At 39.4% G+C, this 21,637-nt stretch overlaps 2 protein-coding genes across 4 annotated transcripts in view; one reads left to right on the top strand and one right to left on the bottom strand.

The window, feature by feature from the left end:
* The window catches only part of LOC141766692 (zinc finger protein Eos-like), a 224,900-nt gene that overhangs the window by 110,785 nt on the left and 92,478 nt on the right, over nucleotides 1-21,637 (bottom strand). The gene's annotated exons all lie outside the window — the stretch shown is intronic.
* On the top strand, nucleotides 490-19,165 carry os9 (OS9 endoplasmic reticulum lectin). Of its 3 annotated transcripts, none has more exons than XM_074633727.1 (15): nucleotides 490-585; nucleotides 3,185-3,367; nucleotides 6,709-6,772; nucleotides 6,851-6,927; nucleotides 9,531-9,629; nucleotides 9,806-10,007; nucleotides 10,323-10,478; nucleotides 11,998-12,113; nucleotides 12,456-12,516; nucleotides 12,813-12,895; nucleotides 13,019-13,222; nucleotides 14,454-14,655; nucleotides 15,076-15,243; nucleotides 15,744-15,853; nucleotides 17,299-19,165. In XM_074633727.1, exons 2-15 carry the CDS (start codon nucleotides 3,203-3,205, stop codon nucleotides 17,434-17,436), a joined length of 1,845 nt encoding a protein of 614 aa, XP_074489828.1. In that variant the 5' UTR covers nucleotides 490-585; nucleotides 3,185-3,202; the 3' UTR covers nucleotides 17,437-19,165. The 3 variants fall into 3 exon arrangements, with proteins under 3 accessions (XP_074489828.1, XP_074489835.1, XP_074489818.1); XM_074633717.1 differs by having other exon boundaries at nucleotides 498-700; XM_074633734.1 differs by lacking the exon at nucleotides 15,076-15,243 and having other exon boundaries at nucleotides 496-700.

Genomic DNA, 21,637 nt, shown 5'->3' with positions numbered 1-21,637 from the left:
CACAAATAGAGATAAAATACAATTCACAAACACTAAAAGCACTAAAATTTGCATTAAAGAGAACTATCTAAAGACTAATGGAGGGGGACAAAAAGGAACTTTTCTGGGAGTCAGAACTTTTTCATTTTATGGTACCAATGTGTGGTGAAGAAGTTTATATTTAGACCTTTATTTTTAGAAGAACAGCTAGTGTGGTGTTACTAAATAAGAAAATAATCCGCATGATTGTAATTGGGGCCATAATTGGTTTGTAATACCAGCCAATGTAGCAATGTGTGCGTTTATTTTATGTAAAGCTGTGTTGCGTTGTTTACAGTAGCAGTGCTTGTTATGTTATTAAAGGAGAGGCGCCGCCCACTCACTCTGTGCCGGTGTTATAAACGCCAGAACTGTGACAGACACAAAAATCAGCCAATGAGAGAACAGTGCTTCATCTCACTGACCAATCAGAGAGCAGCGCTTCTCTCATCAACCAATCAGCTGCCAACACGTCACAGCGTTCTGTGTTTTGTTGCTGTCAAGACAACTGTGTGATGAAGAGAGTGTAATCATGGCCGTTTCCTCGATACGGTGGCTAAACAGACTGTACGTTTTCTTCTCGATATGTCCCCTCTGTGTGCCAGCCTTCTTGAATCTAGAAGAGCTGAATGAGATGAAATACGGGATTCAGATTCTTCCCGATCCCGTAATGTTGGGGCAGGTGAGTGAGGAGGAAGCTAACTGTTAGCATTCTAGCTAGAGAGTAGGCTACCGTTACCTAGCTACTGTTACATATCTTCCTTTAACGTTACCAAGGCGACTAATGAATAACCTGTTTGTTAACTAGTTGAGTTGAGGATTTGAGATGTACAATTTGCTTGCAAGTCACACGAGGAAGCGTTAAAGTTATTTCCATGTGAGCTACGCAGCAATTCATCGTTGACAGCTGTCACAACAACACAACCTGCAGCTTCCTCACTTATTTATTTATATTTAACCTTTATTTTAACCAAGGCTGACCCCTATATGAGAACTATTAGGACTTTAAGAAGTTTAAACATGCACTATCTGCCTTGAAACATGCACTATCTGCAACCGTCTTGGACTCTAACCACTGGCGCACTTTACACTTACTTTACACTATACATCCTATATACCACTTACTTAACACTATTCATCCTATATACCACTTACTTTACACTATAAATCCTATATACCACTTACTTTACACTACACATCCTATATACCACTTACTTAACACTATTCATCCTATATACCACTTACTTTACACTATTCATCCTATATACCACTTACTTTACACTATTCATCCTATATACCACTTACTTTACACTATTCATCCTATATACCACTTACTTTACACTATACATCCTATATACCACTTACTTAACACTATTCATCCTATATACCACTTACTTTACACTATACATCCTATATACCACTTACTTTACACTACACATCCTATATACCACTTACTTAACACTATTCATCCTATATACCACTTACTTTACACTATTCATCCTATATACCACTTACTTTACACTATTCATCCTATATACCACTTACTTTACACTATTCATCCTATATACCACTTACTTTACACTATACATCCTATATACCACTTACTTTACACTACACATCTTATATACCACTTACTTAACACTATTCATCCTATATACCACTTACTTTACACTATTCATCCTATATACCACTTACTTTACACTATACATCCTATATACCACTTACTTTACACTATTCATCCTATATACCACTTACTTTACACTATTCATCCTATATACCACTTTCTTTACACTATTCATCCTATATACCACTTACTTTACACTATTCATCCTATATACCACTTACTTTACACTATTCATCCTATATACCACTTACTTTACACTATACATCCTATATACCACTTACTTTACACTACACATCTTATATACCACTTACTTAACACTATTCATCCTATATACCACTTACTTTACACTATTCATCCTATATACCACTTACTTTACACTATTCATCCTATATACCACTTACTTTACACTATTCATCCTATATACCACTTTCTTTACACTATTCATCCTATATACCACTTACTTTACACTATACATCCTATATACCACTTACTTTACACTATTCATCCTATATACCACTTTATAGACTGCACACATGTACATATTACATTTATTTATCCCCTTGAATCTCTTTGTCAATGCATTGATCAAATCAATAGCTGGATGTCTCAAAACTTCTTACAGCTGAATAAGGACAAAACTGAAATTATCTTATTAGGGAAGAAAGATGAGAGAATTAAGATTGATAATCATCTGAACACAAAGGGACTTAAAGCAAAGGATGTTGTCAAAAATCTTGGTGTTTTAATCGACAGTGGTCTCAGCTTCAATAATCAAGTGAAAGCGATAACCAAAGCAGCTATTCACCACCTTAAAAACATAGCTAAACTTAGAGGTCTTATGTCAAAGCATGACCTGGAAAAACGTATCCATGCTTTTATCTCGAACAGAGTCGATTACTGCAATGGTCTCTTCACGGACCTACTTAAAAAGACCATCAAACAGCTTCAGATGGTGCAAAATGCAGCTGCTAGAGTTCTTACAAAAACCAAAAGAACTGAATACATCCCTCAAGTACTTAAGTCCCTACACTGGCTCCCAGTAAGTCACAGAATTGACTTTAAAACACTACTGCTTGTTTACAAATCACTAAAGGGGGTAGGTCCAAATTACCTCTCAGATATGCTTCAGCAGTACACACCTACTAGACCTCTAAGGTCACTGGGAAAAAATATATTAGTAGTACCCAAGGTCAGAACGAAACATGGTGAGGCTCCTTTTAGCTGCTACGCTGCTCAACTGTGGAACAAACTTCCAGATGAGGTCAAAGATGCACCAACAATGGCCACTTTCAAATCTAGACTCAAGACCAAACTGTTCTCAGACGCTTTTCTTAATTTATCAAATGCTGCACTTTACTGTCTATTGATTGTTTTTATTATCCTTTTAATTGTTTTTCTTTTAACTTATACTTTTATATTCTTTTATTTTTGTTTTTATCTTATGCACTTTGAGCTCTTTTATATATGTAAAGCACTTTGAATTGCCTTTGTGTATGAAATGTGCTATATAAATAAACTTACCTTGCCTTGCCTTGCCTTTAGACCAAGACAGAGGAGGTTATGACGGTGTCCAGTAAATACAAGCAGCTGTATGAATGTCGACTTCCAGCCCAGGCCATCCGGTTTCATCAGGACCCTGCCTCTGAGCCCGACTCACAAGGGTACACCGGGCCCGACATCCCAGACCTACTCAGCCCAATGCACAATGCCCAGTGTCTAGTGAAGGTTAGTTCTCAACTTCTCATCTGTGGGATCTAATAGTCAAATGCTTAAAGGTCCCATATTATAAAAAAAGTGAGATTTTCATATATTTTTTTAAATAAAGCAAGCTTAAGTTCTATATAAATACTGTGAAAGTATCGAAATACTCAATCCACAGGGAAATACACACAGCCCGTATTCAGAAACTCTGCGTTTGAAACAAGCGGTCAGGATTTCTGCCCATTTGTGATGTCACGAATATACAATATTTAAGCCCTTTACACAATTTTAAACATAAACATTCTAAATGTGTCCCAGTTTATTACTGTAAACATGTTCTAGTAGAAACACAAAATACAAGTATGAACCTGAAAATGAGCATGATATGGGACCTTTGAGCTGTTTAGAAACTAATTTACCTATTTTATCCATCCAAGGCAGAGCTATTTTGATGCAAACTGTATCACACTGACCACATCTGTCACTAAAATAACTAAAGTAACTCACCTGGTAGAGCGGGTGCCCCATGTACTCAGGCTGAGTCCTTACCGCAGCGGTTAGAATCTGACCTGTGGCCCTTTGCTGCATGGCATCACAGAAGCCGTTTCCATGCTACGAGGCAGTCAAGCACTCGCGTCTGTCCGTCTATTCATCTGAGGGGCGCAGAGACCCGCGGATCCCAGCGGGACGTCAGTTGAGTTGGCGGTCCTTAATGTGGCCCAGGACACATTCACGTACACACCGCTAAAAGAATGTGGCCGTATGTGGCCCAGACCACCTCTGAATGTGGTCTGAGTGATCAGATCTCAATGCGTCCTCAATACGTCTTGAGTGTGTTTACACCTGTACTTAGAGCTGTCCACCTGTGATCGGATCACTAAGGACGCATGTTAATATCAGGTCTGAACAGGGCCTTATGGTGCCTTAGGGTATTATTCAAGTGTATGGCAGAACATATATATACTAATATGTATTTTTTCAGTTTAGTGCTTGAAGTGACATCAGATCATGACTGTTCTCTTAATGCATTTGAAACGTGTTTTGATGTGTGGACACAACTGGATCTACAGTTGACACAATGCTGATGTATCTGGATGCAAAGTCTGAACAGGGCCCCTGAAATTATGTGACATTCATACATGTGGTATTTCCAGTAAAACCACAGTCCTTTGTCCTAACTCAGTGCCGCACTTTGAGCAGATACTTAAAACAGGAAATGGTTACTTATATTCACACACTGACTATGATGTATTCAAAATATACAACACAAATGATACATTTTCAGCTACACAAGAAAGTGGAGTGCTAATGTAAACTGAACCAAAGTCCTGTCAATATGAAAAGGATGGAAGAGACACACGTCTCTGTATTGCTGCTTTATGTTTTCACTGGTTCATCTCAGAGTTAAGTTAAAGTTCCTCCAACAGAGATCCTGTTCAATGTTATAGAAACAAAAAGGAAAAATAAGCACAATATCACTCTTGTGAAGTTATGTTCTTGTGAGGTATGGGTATTTAGCACTGTTTAGCAGTGGAATTTAAATATCTGTCTGTCCTCTGCTTACAAACCTTTATCTCTAGTGTGACTGCAGGGAAAGTGAACAATAGCCTTTGTTCCAAAACTCCTTGAAAATATGTACAAATGTTGCGCAGTCAAAAGGCAGTTATGAAAGTGAGTTGCTGGCATGATACAAATGTGTTCCGTCACTCAGTGCCACATCACATACTTATCTTCTCCATATCTCCTCAAAAGATGCCAGTGTCTGGTTGTTGCTTAAGAAACAAAGGCACTTTTGTTTCCACAAAAGGAGATTGTGGCTGTGGGACAAAGTGAAAGAATCCCTCTATGCTTCCGCGCCAGCCGTGGTCGGAGGCATTACATTTTCGGGTTGTCCGTCCCATTCTCGTGAACGATATCTCATGCCTTGAGCGGAATTTCTTCAAATTTGGCACAAATGTCCACTTTGACTCAACTGATTAGATTTTGGTGGTCAAAGGTCAATGTGACCTCATGAACACATTTTTGGCCATGACTCAAGAATCCATAGGCTAATTATGACATCAAATTTCACACAAATGTTTAATAGGACAAAGTGATGACATTTCATATCTAAAAGGTCAAAGGTCAACTTCACTGCGACATCATAATGTTCCACAAAGACACTCTTCTGGCCATTATTCAACACCATAACTCAGGAACAGAAGGGAAGACCATATTTCACATTTGGTCAGATACTGAATTGGTGACACTAATCTTGGGTGTCCACCTTGTGGTGATTGTAGAGATCTTCTGTGCTGCCGGGTTGAAGATGTGTATGAAGCGTCCACGTTTTAGAATTTGTAGCTTCTTTGCAGCAACATCCATATTTGAAGCATTGTCTGCTGTCATGGCTACAACTTTGTGTTTTATCAGACAGTTTTTTGTCTCTCTCAATGAACTTGCACACTAATAGACATATAGCAGAACAAGAACCGTAACAAAGTCAAGTCAAATCAATTTGAGTTATATATCTCTATGTGACAAATCAAAAAATTGCTTCAAGGGGCTTAACAAGCTGTAGAGCAAACAACAACTCCATCCGAGGATGAAGCAGATCAATGGGTAAATTGCCGTTCACTGAAGAGAAAAAAAGATAACAGACAGCGGTGTGTGCTACCTTATTTACCGTGGGGTCCGCTTGTATTCGGGAGGGCACGTCCTAATTGGCCGGCTATGTTTATTCAAATTTACAGTGGGCGAATGCATGCTCATGATTGGAAAAGAGTGTTACCCATAGAGTCCAGTAGAGGGCTGTTCTTCTAACTAAAGTGATCATGAGACTGGATGCATCAGGATCGACTCTGCTGAATCATTTCCTGGGGGAAACCCTGTAGTGCCGTCTTAACAGGAACTTAATACAGTCAGTACTTGTTTCTGCTGTTACACTCACTCAGATTGTAGCACATATGAACCAAATACTGGTGATCAACAACGGAACAGCACAGTTGTTGCTGTTTAGTATCTTCCAGATGAAATAAAATAAAGTAAAAGTGTTTAGGTGGCATTTTCTGTGTAGTTCAAAGAATTACAAAGTGTAGCATGTTTTTGTTAATACTTAATCGGACTCCACCAGAAGCTGAGGCTTTAATTTTTGTTATTTTGATTGAGATTGCGAGCATGTTTTGAGCCTTTTGTTAGTATTTTGTAGTCCTTCCTTAGCCTGTTTAGAAACATAACAATATGTGTATAATTTGTTTGAGTGTGTGGAATTCTAATAGGATGATCAATGATATTGTTGATGACATTGAACACGTGTCCTAGATGAAAAGGAAAATGTGTCAGCCAATTACTGTTTATTAAAATGTTGCCGTCTGTGTCTCCGGCAGACGAAGGACTGGTGGACATATGAGTTCTGCCACGGTCAGCATATCAGACAGTACCACCTTGAAGGTAAGAGTTTACCTCCGTGTTTTTAATCTACATTTTTCATGACAATCAATTTGACAGATGTTGTTTTTCTCTCCTCAGACACAGAAATCAAAGGGGACATTCTCTTCCTCGGTTATTATGAATCTGAATTTGATTGGAGCAATGAAACAGCGAAGGTAAAGTTGCCTCAATGTTGTGGTTATAGTTGTTTTTCTTCACTCTTGATTCTTTTTCTTATTCTTTGTTTTCTGGTATACATTTAATAAAGTCAAAAATGGTGAATGCACAATTGTATGATATGAGCTGAACCTTTGAAGGGCATGGCAGTAAGGGTTGCCATTGGCAACCATTTTGAGAAATTGGCAACCAATTCTTGGCCTTTGCTTGCCATCAGTGGTAACCACTTTTTAACATAAAAAAAATATGGACAGCTAACAGAAAAACGTGCACCCCAAAATAAATATTTATTTGATATTGGTAGCATTAGTGATATTTGAATATTGCTGTTGTAGTCAACCAGAACCGGACAACGCTGCACATGCATTGGTGCATTTACTCACGTGCGCACAGGCATCTGTTTTAGAGACAATTGCAAAGCAAATTAAGTTGTTTGACTGTGGGAGGAAAAGTTTGACTAACCCGTCAACATCACAAACGAATGTGCAAATTAATTCAACTGACAAAAAGCCAGATGAACCTGTGCGATTGGTTTATACATGTGTTTATATGTTGACAATAGTAACAACAACAACAACAACACCAAGACTGAGTCATAGAACAAGGGAACCGGTTCCACAAGATGTTTTATCTTTATTTATTCAGGGGTGATTTACTGAGAGCAATGCTCTCTTTTTCAGGAACACAGTTCACACCTGGAAGCTGCCAGTACGACCACAGTCTGATCTGCTGGCCACTGAGCAGCTCCACTGGAGCAGTTGGGGTCAAGGGCCTTGCTCAAGGGCACCTCAGTGGTGGTAATGAGGAAGGGGCAAGCGCTGCTTTTTCCCTTTCCCCACCCAGATTTATCCTGCTTGTCTGGGGGATTGTGCCACCCAAACTAGATTTTACATAGAGATTAGTTGTTACTAAATATTTCCACCAACTAACTGCCAGGTGTAACTGCGTAGCCAACTGAACCAACTTACAAAACTAACTTGCTAATATACAGCCCATTTAGTGTGAAGATTGTAAGAAGTCAAATGAAATAGGTTTGTCATATCTGACGCTTGACTAAAGTGCTGTTTAATAATGATGTAATCTGGGAGCATTTTAAATAACATTTTATAAAAACATAGCACACTGTAGTTCAAATTACAACATTTTGTGCCTAATGAGGTCAGTTGGGTTTTGTAATCGGATATTTCCCTCTCACTCTAAACTATGTGAATACCGCTGGTTCTGAAACACACATTAAGACAAAGTCATACCTACAAATAAAACAAAGTCATACCTACATTTACAAAGTATTGTAACTTATTTTTAGAGGTAATGTTACAGCTTGTGATGCTGCAGTTTACATACTTGATTGCTTTTGATTGGACAGTGCTGTTCCTACCAACCAGTTTACACGTTAGATATTTACCAGTGCAAACCGATTAAGTAAATCACTGGTTTGAGCTAGTAGTTCTGCCGTGTTCAGACCTGGTATTAACATGCGTCCTGAGTGATTGGATCACAAGTGGACAGCTCTAAGCACAGGTGTGAACGCACACAAGACGCATTGAGGACGCAATAAGATCCGATGTTTCAGACCACATTCAGAGGTGGTCTGGGCCACATATGGCCACATTCTTTTAGCAGTGTGTACGCGAATGTGTCCTAGGCTACATTAAGGACCAACTTACTCTACTGACGTCCCGCTGGGATCAGCGGGTCTCTGCGCCCCTCAGGAGTGCAGTCAAGTCAAGTCAAGTCAAGCCAATTCTATTTGTATAGCCCAAAATCACAAATTTGCTTCAGGGGGCTTTACAATCTGTACAGGATACGACACCCTCTGAAAAAGAATAGACAGGCAGACGTCGGCGCTTGTCAGCTTCGCAGCATGGAAACGACCTCTTTGCTCTACTGTATCCTGTCGGTACAACCGATATCTGATCTATAGGCTACATATCTACAGACTATCAGACTAGGCAAGCAAAGTGTATTATTGTCATATTGTCGGAGATGTGTCGTGTTTTTGTTCCGGTGTTCTGCACGGAGCTGACAGTCGCCTGTGTGCTTGCTCGCCCGTCCACTCGCTCGCTGTCTCTCTCATCCCCGGCTCTCTGAAGCTCTGTACGCCGCTGTTGCCTGGCAAAGGCAGCGGTGCCGGCGGCTCGGAGGTCCCCGGGGACCACCGGTACATCAACCTTTTATTTTGATGTCATAAAATGTACCTGAATTGTAATCTTACATCACAACGTCTGCTGTATTAGCCATGTGTTTACTACGATCACAAGTGGCCACTCCAGACGCATGTGGAGACGCGTTCTAATGCCAGGTGTGAATAGACGTATTTAAAGCTGTCCACTTGTGTTCGGATCACTCTGGACGCATGTTAATACCAGGTCTGAACAGGGAGAACTTCAAATTACAAACTTGGATTTACAAACTGCTGGTGCAACCCAATCCTACTCGTGTTTTTGGTGATTTACCAGCTTCCAGTAATGATGACTGTCTGTGAATCATTATATGTGGACAAACATCAGAAGCATCACATTTAACCTTTGGATGATGCACTGAACCTTCAAGAATATTGCAAATCAGTTTGGTTAAAACATCTTTTCTGTTTATTTCCCAGGCCTCCAAACTGCACAGGATGAAGCGCTACCACAGTCAGACCTATGTAAATGGCTCAAAGTGTGACCTAAATGGAAATCCCAGAGAGACTGAAGTCCGGGTGAGACATTTGAATACAGGATTTATTTGAATTCCACGCTACCTGTGTGGTTTGGTCTGTTTTTCTTGTTTTGCTACTCACTACTAACAGGTATGAATGAAGTCAGTGAAAATGTGCATGTTTTACCAAGTGATCTTCCGAAACACACCTAACTAATTGTACACTGATATTTACAGTTTGTGTGCGAAGAAGGCTCTGGTGACTACATTGCCCGAGTGGATGAGCCTCAGTCGTGTCGCTATGTGCTGACCGTTCATACCAGCCGTACCTGTCAGCATCCATTTCTGCGACCGCCGTCCACTGCCAAGCCCCAGGGTATTGTTTGCCAGCCAGCACTAAGTGCCCAACAATATATGGATTACGTCAAGGCTCAAGTCTGTAAGTCAAAAACAATGAATGAAATGAAATGACATGGTGTGACTTATCATTTGGAGAGAGTCTTGCTTCATGACTTTAGTGTTATATCCTGTTGGAGCAGGAGAATGCAAGCAGCAAGACATAATTTTGGAAAGGAGTATTTAAAAGTGTCAGATAGGAAGATAAAGGCGTGCAACTTTTTGACATTTGTTGCTGAATAGGCGTTTGATATATAAAATCTTCCAATGTCTTATATTATAGCAATAAGAAATGTGTGACATGAGTGTTCCTTCTTTCCCTCCCTCCCTCCTCCTCCTTTCCTCTGTCTGTTCCCAGCGGACACGAAGCGTAAAGTAGAGCAGATCTCAGAGGAGCTGAGGAGTCTTGATGAGATGTTGGCTGGTAATGAAGGGGCGGATGGAGCAGTGGAAGTAACTGCAGAAGAGACATCACCTGCACCCAGTGATGACCCGAACCAGTCAGACACAAAAGGTAAATTTTTTTACACTCAAAGCTGCAATCGGTAACTTTGAGGAAATATGATAATAAGTATTTTTTTATAAAACTGTCGCTATATCCTGACCGTAGTGCATGAAATTATATTTTTCCTCTGTGTCCTCCTGTGCTCCTACTGGCATTTGCAAGATTTCACCGTGCCCAAAGAGAAACAACCAGTCGGAGCCGAGCTGTCTCTACTGCAGCTGTCAATCACTGCTCGCGAAACTCACAAACTCTGATAAAATGGTCAAATATGATATCAAATATGAATCAAGATTCTGTTACTGTAATGCCTATATCTCGCATCAAATGTTTTCAGAAACATATTTTAGTGTTTCGCTGTAAAATCATAGACTGCATATAAGAAGTGGACATAGTCATCGCGATATCACCCATTAGTTTGTGGACTGCCGTTTTGAAGCTCGAGTTTGGCATTTTGGCTTTCGCCACCTTGATTTTTGCAAACAGGAGTGAAACTAGAGGGGGAAGCTAAGTACAACTGAATGCTGAGTAAGACATTTTTAGGCAACCAAAAAGGTTATAATTAACTTTCATGAACTGAAAACACGCTGTGAAAAGGTTAAAGTTGTAAGACAAAAACACGGACAACTCCCAGACCGGACAACGCCGTGGTAGCAACCTGTCCATCACAAGTTAGCCACGCCCTAAAGAATGCCCTGCTTTATAGTCTATTTGACTCTAAATGGGACCATAATTTACTAAATGAACATCATGCTGTATTGAAGAAGACTAGAAACTAGCGACTGAGACCATAAACTCATGATTACAATGTTTACTGAGGTAATAAATCAAGTGAGAAGTAGGCTCATTTTCTCATAGACTTCTATACAATCAGACTTCTTTTAGCAACCAGAGGAGTCGCCCCCTGCTGGCTATTAGAAAGAATGCAAGTTTAAGGCACTTCAGCGTTGGCTTCACTTCTCAAACCTGGAGGTTGCCCACTGTGTAAAATGGTAAAGTTTGCTCCAGCCAGTGGGCGTTGCTTGGATTTGGCTGTTTTCAACATGGCGGCCGGGTCACAAACCTTCTCATTTTACAGCTAAGCACTAAAACATGTTTCTGAAAGCATTTGAGGAGAGAAATAGGCATTACAGTAACAGAATCTGGATTCATATTTGATCAGCGCTGCCTAGTTTGATAGTTTGATCGGAGTTTGCCAGTTTTGCAAGATGCTTTAGAGACTCCTCTGTTCTGATTGGTTGTTTTTGTTTGGGGGCGGTGCCATTAGGAGCCCAGGAGGACACAGAGGAATGTGTTTTTTTCACATATTTCACATTATATGTCTCATGCACTACTGTCAGGATATAGTGACAGTTTTATAAAAATAACTTTTTATCATATTTGCTCAAGGTTACCGACTGCAGCTTTAAGAGGCAAATTCCCTTTTAAATATTGTAGTAATTTTATCAATTAATTAAATAAGAATATCCACAGGGTGTTTTATTTCCATCACGCTGGATGTAAACTTGTGTGTGCCTTTATTTTGAAACAGATACTGCTGATGTATCTGAGGACGCCGGGTCAGAGGAAGCAGAAGATTCTGACTTCTGGGAGGGAGTTACAAAGCCAGGGGGTTCAAAAACACCTGCTTCTCAACAGGAGAATCAGGTACAGAAATACGTCTTAGAATCAGTTGTCCCTTTTAACGAATGATGCTTCTCCGGTAAATGTAAGGCTGGGCTGCTGCTGTTACTGCTGCTACATTCTCATCAACTGTGTGCTGTTGATAAGGATCAGACTAAACTGACACATTGTTGATATATATTATTTTTTTTCCAAACTTCATTATTGTGTATATTCACCAAGCGTGTGGTAAGCTGATGATACTGTATATGTTTTAAATGTTAAGGTGCTTCTTCTCCAGCCAGATCCCAACTACTAGAGGTTGTAGGTTGACATTTTTCCTCCGCACTTCACATCACTAACCTGATTTTTGTTTTCTACACACAGGCAGCAGATGATGGCTATAACTCACTGACAGACAATGAAGTCATGGATGATGGTGATGAAGGTATCGCAATTTACCGCTTTCTCCTTCCCTATCACACACACAAAGATACACACACATGCACACACAAGGAAGACCAATGCCATTTATGATCATTGCAGTCACTGTTCTACAGCACAGCTGATTTAATGTCCTGCTGCTTTAGAGAGCCTCAAACAAGATTAAGTCTGTTATTTATTTATGTGCAGTCATGTTATCTGATTTGCAAACTCAACGATTGTTTGTCCAAACGGAGTACTTTGTTAAACATTTCTTTTGAGTGTTGTTTTCTTTTCTCTCTTCACATTAATGTCTTTCAGTTGAAAAATTCAACTTTAAAATCATCACTGACCCGGCAGACCTGATGAAATTTGTCCAACATCTCAAAGAGAGTAACAGGAAGGTCAGTTTGCTTGCCAAGATTATGTTGATGCTTTTGTTTTGCACCTGTAGGAGTATATTTTTTACTATAGTTTCTTTGCAGTTTATGTGTATTCCAATTCAATGCTGCATTTTTTTCTTCTAGAAAGCACAAAACCAAGCCAAAAGTCGAGGAGAGAAACCAAATAGCGACAGGGTAACGGAGAAGCTTGGAGAGGAAGAGAAAGATGCAGATGAACGCCTGCTACAGGATTTTGAGGATGAGATGGCTGACCTCTCAGTGCCCTCTGATAAGATTGAAGAGATAAAAGAGGAAATGCAGAAGGAGTTTGACAACATCATAAATGAGGTTTAGAGACGATATGTCATTTTATCACAAAGATTGATGTATATTAAAGGTAGGGGTCGGTAATGCTGAGAACCTAGCGAGAGTACAAAAGATTTTTAAAATAAACCAACCGAAAAACCCATCCCATTGTTACCAACTCTTTTCCAATACAAGTAGCTAGCAGCACAAGCTGCTAACTAGCTCCAAAAGTCCCTAAATCTAGAGAGAAAGTCACCAAGTCTGTAACACTTACAGTCCGTCCCTTCAGGCCTCCCTCCAAAGCCACTCCCCCAAAATGATGATAAGGAATGTAAACATATGATATCATAATGAACATAAACAACAAACATGGCTATTGTCAGTACTCACAGCTGTCAAGCTAGCAGCATGTGGAAGACTCTAGTGACGCCAGTGGGCAACCTCCGGGTCTGAAAAGTGAAGCCACGGATGAAGTGCCTTAAACTTGCATTCTTTCTAATATCCAGCAGGGGGCGACTCCTCTGGTTGCAAAAAGAAGTCTGATTGTGTAGAAGTCTATGGCAAAATGACCCTACTTCTCACTTGATTTATTACCTCAGTAAACATTTTAAACATGAGTTTATGGTCTCAATCGCTAGTTTCAAGTCCCATTTAGAGTTAAATAGACCATAAAGCAGGGGATGCTTTAGGGCGTGGCTACCTTGTGATTGACAGGTTGCTACCACGGCGTTGTCCGCTCTGGGAGTTGTCCGTGTTTTTGTCTTTCAACTTTAACCCTTTCATAGTGTGTTTTCAGTTCATGAAAGCTGATTATAATATTTTTGGTCGCCTAAAAATGTCTTATTCAGCGTTCCGTTGTACTAAGCTAAACCCTCTTTTGTCACTTCTGGATGCTCAAAATGCCGAACTTGAGGCTTCAAAACAGTAGTCCACAAACTAATGTGTGACGTTGTGGTGACTACGTCCACTTCGTATATACAGTCTATGGTGATGCGCAATGAGTACACGGACAGAATGCACATTCGGAAATCATTGGACGGGTTTATTACAGTCCTGCAACAGCCACCGATACCAGATTTCTTTTCTTCTTTTTTTTTTTTTGTCAGAGCATTTGATATATTGATTGCTGTCGGGATGTAATGAGAATTTCAACTAATATAACAAAGAATGTATTTGAACAGCACTACCAACCCTACCTTTAAATTATTATAAGGCAGATCTGACACAATGAAATAAACAATGCTTTGATGTGATTGGCTCTCTTGTGTTGTAGGCTCAGCAGGAATTAGAGACAGAAGGTCTGAAAGGGGAGTTTGATCGCACTCAAGTGACACAGACACTGGAGACGACGCTGGACAAGATACTTGATCATTTGGAGGAGAAAGATGTCCAGGACCCGGAGCAGCAAACAGCGGGAGTTCAGAGAGCCAGCGACCCCACCAGAGGCAGCCCCAGCCTGGCCCCGAAGCAGCCAGGTAACCAGGCAGCATTGCCCCTCTGTGGTCATATCTGTATGCTCTGTGTCCGCCTCCATCATTGTCATATTTCATTCATATGTGCAGTAGATGTTTGTTGTGACATCTTTCATCCCAGAATAGACGCACACATGGAGTTAGTTTGATCCACAGAGAATCTATGTTATCAGATTGATATTTTGAATTCTTTTGGTTAGTTAGCGGTCTTTCCTCTGCTGCCATTGATGTATCTGTGGGTGATTTTCAGTAATTACATCCAAATTGAAATTATAAAAGTATGAAAGTGCAGAAATGTAATGCTTATAAGACAGTGTTTAGGAATACATATTCTTGGCTCTTGCTTCCTCCATCCTGTGGCCCTGCTGATGGGCTTTTGAGGTGAACTGTGTTGTTTGTCCCTCTTTTGTCTCGTCACCCCAGACCAAGCAGCTGACGACCATGTTAAGATCAAAATTACTAAGTATAAGACGGGCAGCAGCCCTGATGGGGAGGTCAAAGTTCAGGAGATGGGCGAAGGAGACCCCCAGTGGCAGCACATAAAGGACGTGGTTAAAGAACAGCTAGAGAAAGCAGGACTGAAGGCAGAAGGTACGAGGGGGATTGCCCGAAACACTCACGGCCTTTTCTCTCTTCCATCTGTTATATCTTGAGCATATAGTAGTTCTGTACTTCTCCTCTCATCTTTGTCAAAAAGCATTCAACTGTCAGATTTAGGGTTTTCCAAGGTTTAGCTGTTCAAAAGACACTTTACATCATGCTAATAACACGAAGGGTGTCCTTCATTTTTCATGCTGCCAGCAATTGAACACCGAAGATCAAGAAACTGTTTTGGACATTAGACCAGGGATTCATTAAATTATTTTTTTAAACAGAATATATTGCAAAGTTAAAGATCATGGAAGCAAAAAAATATCTCTTAAAGGCAAAGGGAAACAAAAGGTGTGTCCATGTGTCCTTTTCTTTTTTCATCCACAGTTGTGTTTACCATTCTTCATTATGATTATTTTTCGTTTTAACAAATCTGAGCATTTTGGAAGTACATGTGTTTAACTGGCAAGTCTGCCTTTTCCCCTGTTTTTTCTTTTCAGGTAAAATTGAGGTGAAGATCTTGACGCGAAAAAATGCAGAGGAGGCAGGTGATCAGTGGCTGACTGAAGAAGATACAAAATCCTTCAGGGAGCTCCTCATAAATCTCCTGGTAATTTAAGAAGTGATTATAACCTTTTATTGTGTTCATTTCTGGGTGTGACTTGAACACACACAATACTGTGGTTGCCAGCAGGTGTGTGCTGTAAAGCGTACTTAGTGGTTAGTGAATGCAAGCCTTTATTTACCTCACTCTGTTTACTTAAGGATCCACAGTTATGACCACATTAACAATTACTCTTCCTGGGATCCACAAAGAACACAAGATATTCCAACGTCACATCATTGACAATCCACAATATCAACAAAACTGAAAGAAATAAAAATAAAAGAAAATAAGTGGATCGCTCACATCCATAATGTCACCTCACCAGTAAATGATTAAATCAAATATTAGATATCGATATAGTAAAATAGGTATATAAAAGTGTATATAACTGCTCAATACTACTAGTGTACAGTGAAGCATTATCTCAGTTGGCACCACAAATACTGTATTTTCAACCTTCACATACAGAAAGTAACATGTAGCCGAAACTACAGAAACTGAGAAAGTTTGTGACCCGGCAGCCATGTTGAGATCAGTTGAGGAAATCCCAAGCACCGCCCATCAGCCGGAGCAAACTTTCTCATTTTACATCTAAACAGTACACTACAAGATGTTTCTGAAAACATTTTACACGAGAAATAGGCATTACAGTAACAGAATATTGATTCATATTTGATCAGAGCTGCCTAGTTAAACCGTTTGATCGGAGTTTGCGAGTGATTGACAGCTGCCTCCGTTGAATGAACAGCCAATAGGAACGCTCTCTCTCTCTGAAATGACATGTGATTGGCCAAAGTCTCCCATCACGGGCTAGATTTTTAAAGCCTGCAAACAGAGCCATGAGGAGGTGCAGAAGTCTAGTTTTCTCTCAGAACACTTGAACTACAATATGCTGAAAGGTTATTTTACAGTTTTTTTTCACAATGATGCCAAAAACGTTCTGCCTACTGCCACTTTGAAAGAAGTGAAAGTTGCAGCTGACCTACAGTTCTCTGGGAGTTTTTTCCAGATATATGGTACATAAGAACTGAACACCGCTTCTCCATGTTTAGTTTTGACTCTGGGGACAAATGAATAACAACTGTTGTGCTTTAGAAAACTAAACCATGAAATATGGGGCAAAAGTGAGGACCCATGGGTTTCAGGTTGCTGGGAGAGTTCCACACGGTTTTGTGCAGCTTTTTATTGTAGAGTTGAATTACCTTGCCGCACCCTCCTCTAACATCATAAAATATGAATACACTTTTTACGAGATGAAACATTAACCAAGGAAAGGGAGCAGAGCTGCTATTTCACAAAGTGAATGAAGCCTTTTCAATTAGTGTGATCATTGTCATTTATCAAATTAGTGGCATTAAAACGAATTTGCGTTAATGCAACATTATCACGTTAACTTTGACAGCCCTATTTTAAACACATCCTATCCCCCCTCCCCCTCCATCTTACAGACTGGAGGCACAGAAGAGGTTTACAAAGAGCAAAAGAGGCAGCAGGAGTTGGAGAACAACTACAGGTTTGTGTGGGGAGAGACCCAGGAGGAGACCCAGTCAACCAGCGCCTCTGACTCAGACGACGTGGACATATGAGCTCATTCGGTGCACCTGTTGTGACGGTGAACTCCTGTGGAGACCAGCAGGGCGGGGGGGGACTCTGAAGTGCAGCTGCAAATTTGAAAGAGAGTCCCAAATGATTCAGTTACCGCTATAAAATCTGGTGGATAATATCAACTCACCTGTTTGCACATTCAGAAAATGTGTTTGTGTGTCTTGAAAAGGCAAAATGTGTCTGTAGTAGGCACCAGTTATATGTTGCACGATGAAACTGCAACGTCTCAGCTCCACTTGTGCAGTTGAATGAAGTTATGCATTTCCCCTTTTTTGACGGGATTCAGTTTTGATAGATGGTGATGTACCTTTTTTTTTTTTTTTTTTTTTTTTTTTAAAACATGTCAGTGACTTTTACTGAAAACGTGCATCTAGTTCTGGAGTTGTCAGCAGCACACTGTGTGTCTTTGTCTTATATGTTGCTATTGACAAAGAAGTCCTCACCTTTAAGGGACACAGCTGGGATTATTGTGCATTGTGCTGTGTTTGCACAGGTTGTTCAATTTATAATGTGTATGATTATGTCTGGATATGAAAAACAAAGGACAAATACTCAAGGGTTGACATTTCAGTTCCCGCTTGTCTTTGAGACTTTCTGTTGCTGTGTTTGGTGATTAGATTAAACACAACTGTAGATTACACAAGTGTTGGTACACATGCTGTGGCACTTTATATCTTTAGAAAAAGGTTCTGTAAACTCAGAAATCTAACATTGTTTCACAAAAATGTGTGTTTCTTTTGGGTTGTCATGTGCTGTGAAAGGGATTTAAAAGAAAAACACTAAAAAGAGTGTTGGAAGATAGATCTGTTAAGTGTGTACTTTTCATTTCTGACAAGGATTTAATTTAGCAAAGGAAGACAAAGAACGCTTCAATGTCAATCAGACCAAAATAATAAATCCACACAAAACTTTTCTAAGGATCCTTCAGAGATGTACTTAAGGGCTGAATTTGTATCATTTGTGAATAATTGTGACTACTTAGAACTCAACATGTACATAATAATTGCGTGAATATGTTTCTGAAAGAATTTGTTGTATATTAGCACAAACGAAGTGGGAGTTATAAATGTGTTCAAATTCATGACTGTGCAATCTTGTATATGAAACTTAATATCTAAGTCATTTACAAACTTGCATTGCTGATACATGATTTTGGCATGGTTCCCAAAGAGGCCAGTGTCCAGAGGCTCAAGATCAGATAAGAGTAAGCAGAACAAAAGATTCAGGGTGTGTGTAGGTGTCCTTGGTCATTTGTAACCTTAATGGTCTTATCTGGTCTTTGGCCTGTATCACAAAGTGAAAGCTGTTTATAATCAGACACTTTATCACGATCACAAATTCTAGGCCCAGTGAAGCCAGAGAGAGCCAGACTTTGTTGAAGTTTGTGATACAGGCCCCGGCTCCTTCATGGGAAACAAATCAACAGTTTTAAACCCTTCAACCTGTCCCTAACAAACACAGAGTGTGCCATAGCACTCTTAGTCATTTCCATCCTCACACTTCAGCTGCACACATTATTTGTAAACCATGAGAACTCAGTAGAGGCAGAAAAGACGAGATATGTTATTCTTGAAAGGGACTATATTGCTGTATTAGGAACACCATATTGGTTTCATAGTTTGACAAAAGTCCATCTGTGCTGCCTTGTAAATATAAATCTTTGAGCACTCTTTATTTGTTCTTTTGAAATAAAAAAAAATTACCATATGAGTCCTCTGGACATCATCCAGCCACTTGTTTTATTATGTTCTCATGATAAACATTGATTTTATATTTGTGTTGCATTAGCTGAACAAACTGCATGCCCTTGGGCATCAAATCCTTTATTTGATTAACAACTGCATGTGACTTACCTAGCCTACTATTCATGAACTACTTTACTCAGCTGCTCAGGGCCGTCTTAAGGCATAGGCCATGTAGGTGGTCGCCTAGGGCACCACCTTCTTTAAAAAAAAAAAAAACGCCAATGGGCACCCTTCCTCATTTTCTGCAGTGAGGTAACAAATTAATAAATAAATACACTTTGACCCTTGTTACTCTCTTTCTCACACTTTTTCATCTGCTCGGCCGCACTTATTTGTTAATAATAGTTTAATTTTGTAGTGAAATTGACTAAACACTTTTAAGTCAACAATATCATGGACCAATTGTTTATTTATATTCTAATAAATACAGTTATTTATGAAAATAAAAAATTTAATTTTTGTCTTAAAACCATTGTGATGTCTGATGTGTGTTGCGGTTTACAGGGCTAGAGTTAAGCCCCCAGGAAGAGCGTCGGCCTTTTGATCCCAATTTTTGTAGTGGCCAAATGGCGGTACTAGAACTTCTGTATTCGTCACGTGAAGCCATTGGGCCCAAAAAGACTTTTTCCCATAGACTTACATTGGGAAAGACACGTTTGTAACTCAGTGGATACTTTTTTATTATGTGAATCAACTTCCCAGTACGAACACTTTAATAGCCCTTATTTAAATCATTAGGTCCTAAAAGTTGTAAAACACACTTATAGCCGAAACCAGAGTATTTTCCCTTCCTCCGTTCATTTGAATGAGTCTCTAGTGTATTCCACCTCAACAATGCAAAAGCTGCTACAGAGCTAAATATCCAACTCGGCGGACTTAAGTTGAAGCACGCTCCCATCCCAACTTACCTGGGAGTGACCCTTGACAGGACTCTATCCTTCAAGGAACACCTGAAAGGAACGGCAGCTAAGGTGAAGTCTAGAGACAACCTGTTCTGTAAGCTTGCCCACTCGGCACTGGCCCTTGACAACTCTGCAGCAGAATACTGTGCCCATGTTTGGTCCAGGTCACCCCATACAAACCATGTGGACACCCAGCTCAACACAACCATGCGAATCATAACCGTGACTATTCGTTCAACACCACTCACTGTCATGGCAGCAGCCTAAGCCCATTGTGTGCTTGTGGAGAGGTGCAAACAATGGAACATATCATGTTACTTTGACGTTACCAAATACTGCTGTGTGCATAGATATAAAACAGTTTTATATCTATGACCGCCAGATCTGTAAAACTATTCGACCAGCTATATGAAAAAAGTGTTGATCAAATATTGACAGGTGACAAATAATGTGACCACAGAAAAATGCCTATACAGTTTCTGTTAGCAATGTGTGTGTATATTAGCAATCTGGGTGTTATAGGCCACATTTTGGTTTACAGCTAATAAAATATCTTAAAATATAGTTTAACTATATTTTAATATAGTTAAAATATAGTTCTTTATATGTAAGGCATTGAAGTATGTATATATATTTTTAATATTTATATTTTTTAATATCTTTTAATCATGACTTTTAATATTGCTTCCTGTGTTATATGTAATGTATTCTTGTTGTTTTTTCTTTTTTCTTATCTTGACCTTGAGTCTGCAATAAAGTTTGAACGAATGAATGAATGAAATAAACAAAATATAGTATGTGGAAATAGTATAATAAAAACGTTTGCTAAATAGTCAAGATTCAAGATTTCAAGATTCAAGATGTTTATTGTCATGCCGGTGACAGGGGTCAGCCACATGCGGCTCTTCAGCCCCTCTCCAGTGGCTCCCTGTGGAGTTTTAAAAATGGAAAAGAATAACTGTTTTTTGTTTACATTTTCATTTTTATTTATCATTGTTGTAGGTCTATGGTACGACGGAGTATTAGGGCCACATTGAGGAAAAAAAATAAATCTGAGATTTCGAGAATAAAGTCATAATATTATAAAGTAGTAATTTTACGTGTTATGTTCTTTTTTTCTCGTAATATTATGACTTTATTTTCGTAATGTTACGACTTTTCTCTCGTAAAGTTGTGACTTTATTCTCGTAAGGTTACGACTTTTTTCTCGTAATACTATGACTTTATTCTTGTTATATTATGACTTTTTTCTCGTAAAGTTATGACATAATTCTCGTAATGTTACTGCTTTTTTCTCGTAATATTACGACTTTTTTCTCGTAAAGTTATGACTTTTTTTCTCGTTATATCACGACTTTTTTCTCGTTATATCATGACTTTTCTCTCGTAAAGTTGTGACTTTATTCTCGTTATATCACGACTTTTTTCTCGTTAAATCATGACTTTTCTCTCGTAAAGTTGTGGCTTTATTCTCGTAAGGTTACGACTTTTTTCTCGTAATACTATGACTTTATTCTTGTTATATTATGACTTTT

The sequence above is a fragment of the Sebastes fasciatus genome, chromosome 1 (genome assembly GCF_043250625.1).
Source record: "Sebastes fasciatus isolate fSebFas1 chromosome 1, fSebFas1.pri, whole genome shotgun sequence".
Classification (NCBI taxonomy): Eukaryota; Metazoa; Chordata; class Actinopteri; order Perciformes; family Sebastidae; genus Sebastes; species Sebastes fasciatus.
Note: the sequence above shows the minus strand (reverse complement) of the source record. Positions and strands in the feature narration are given on the sequence as shown.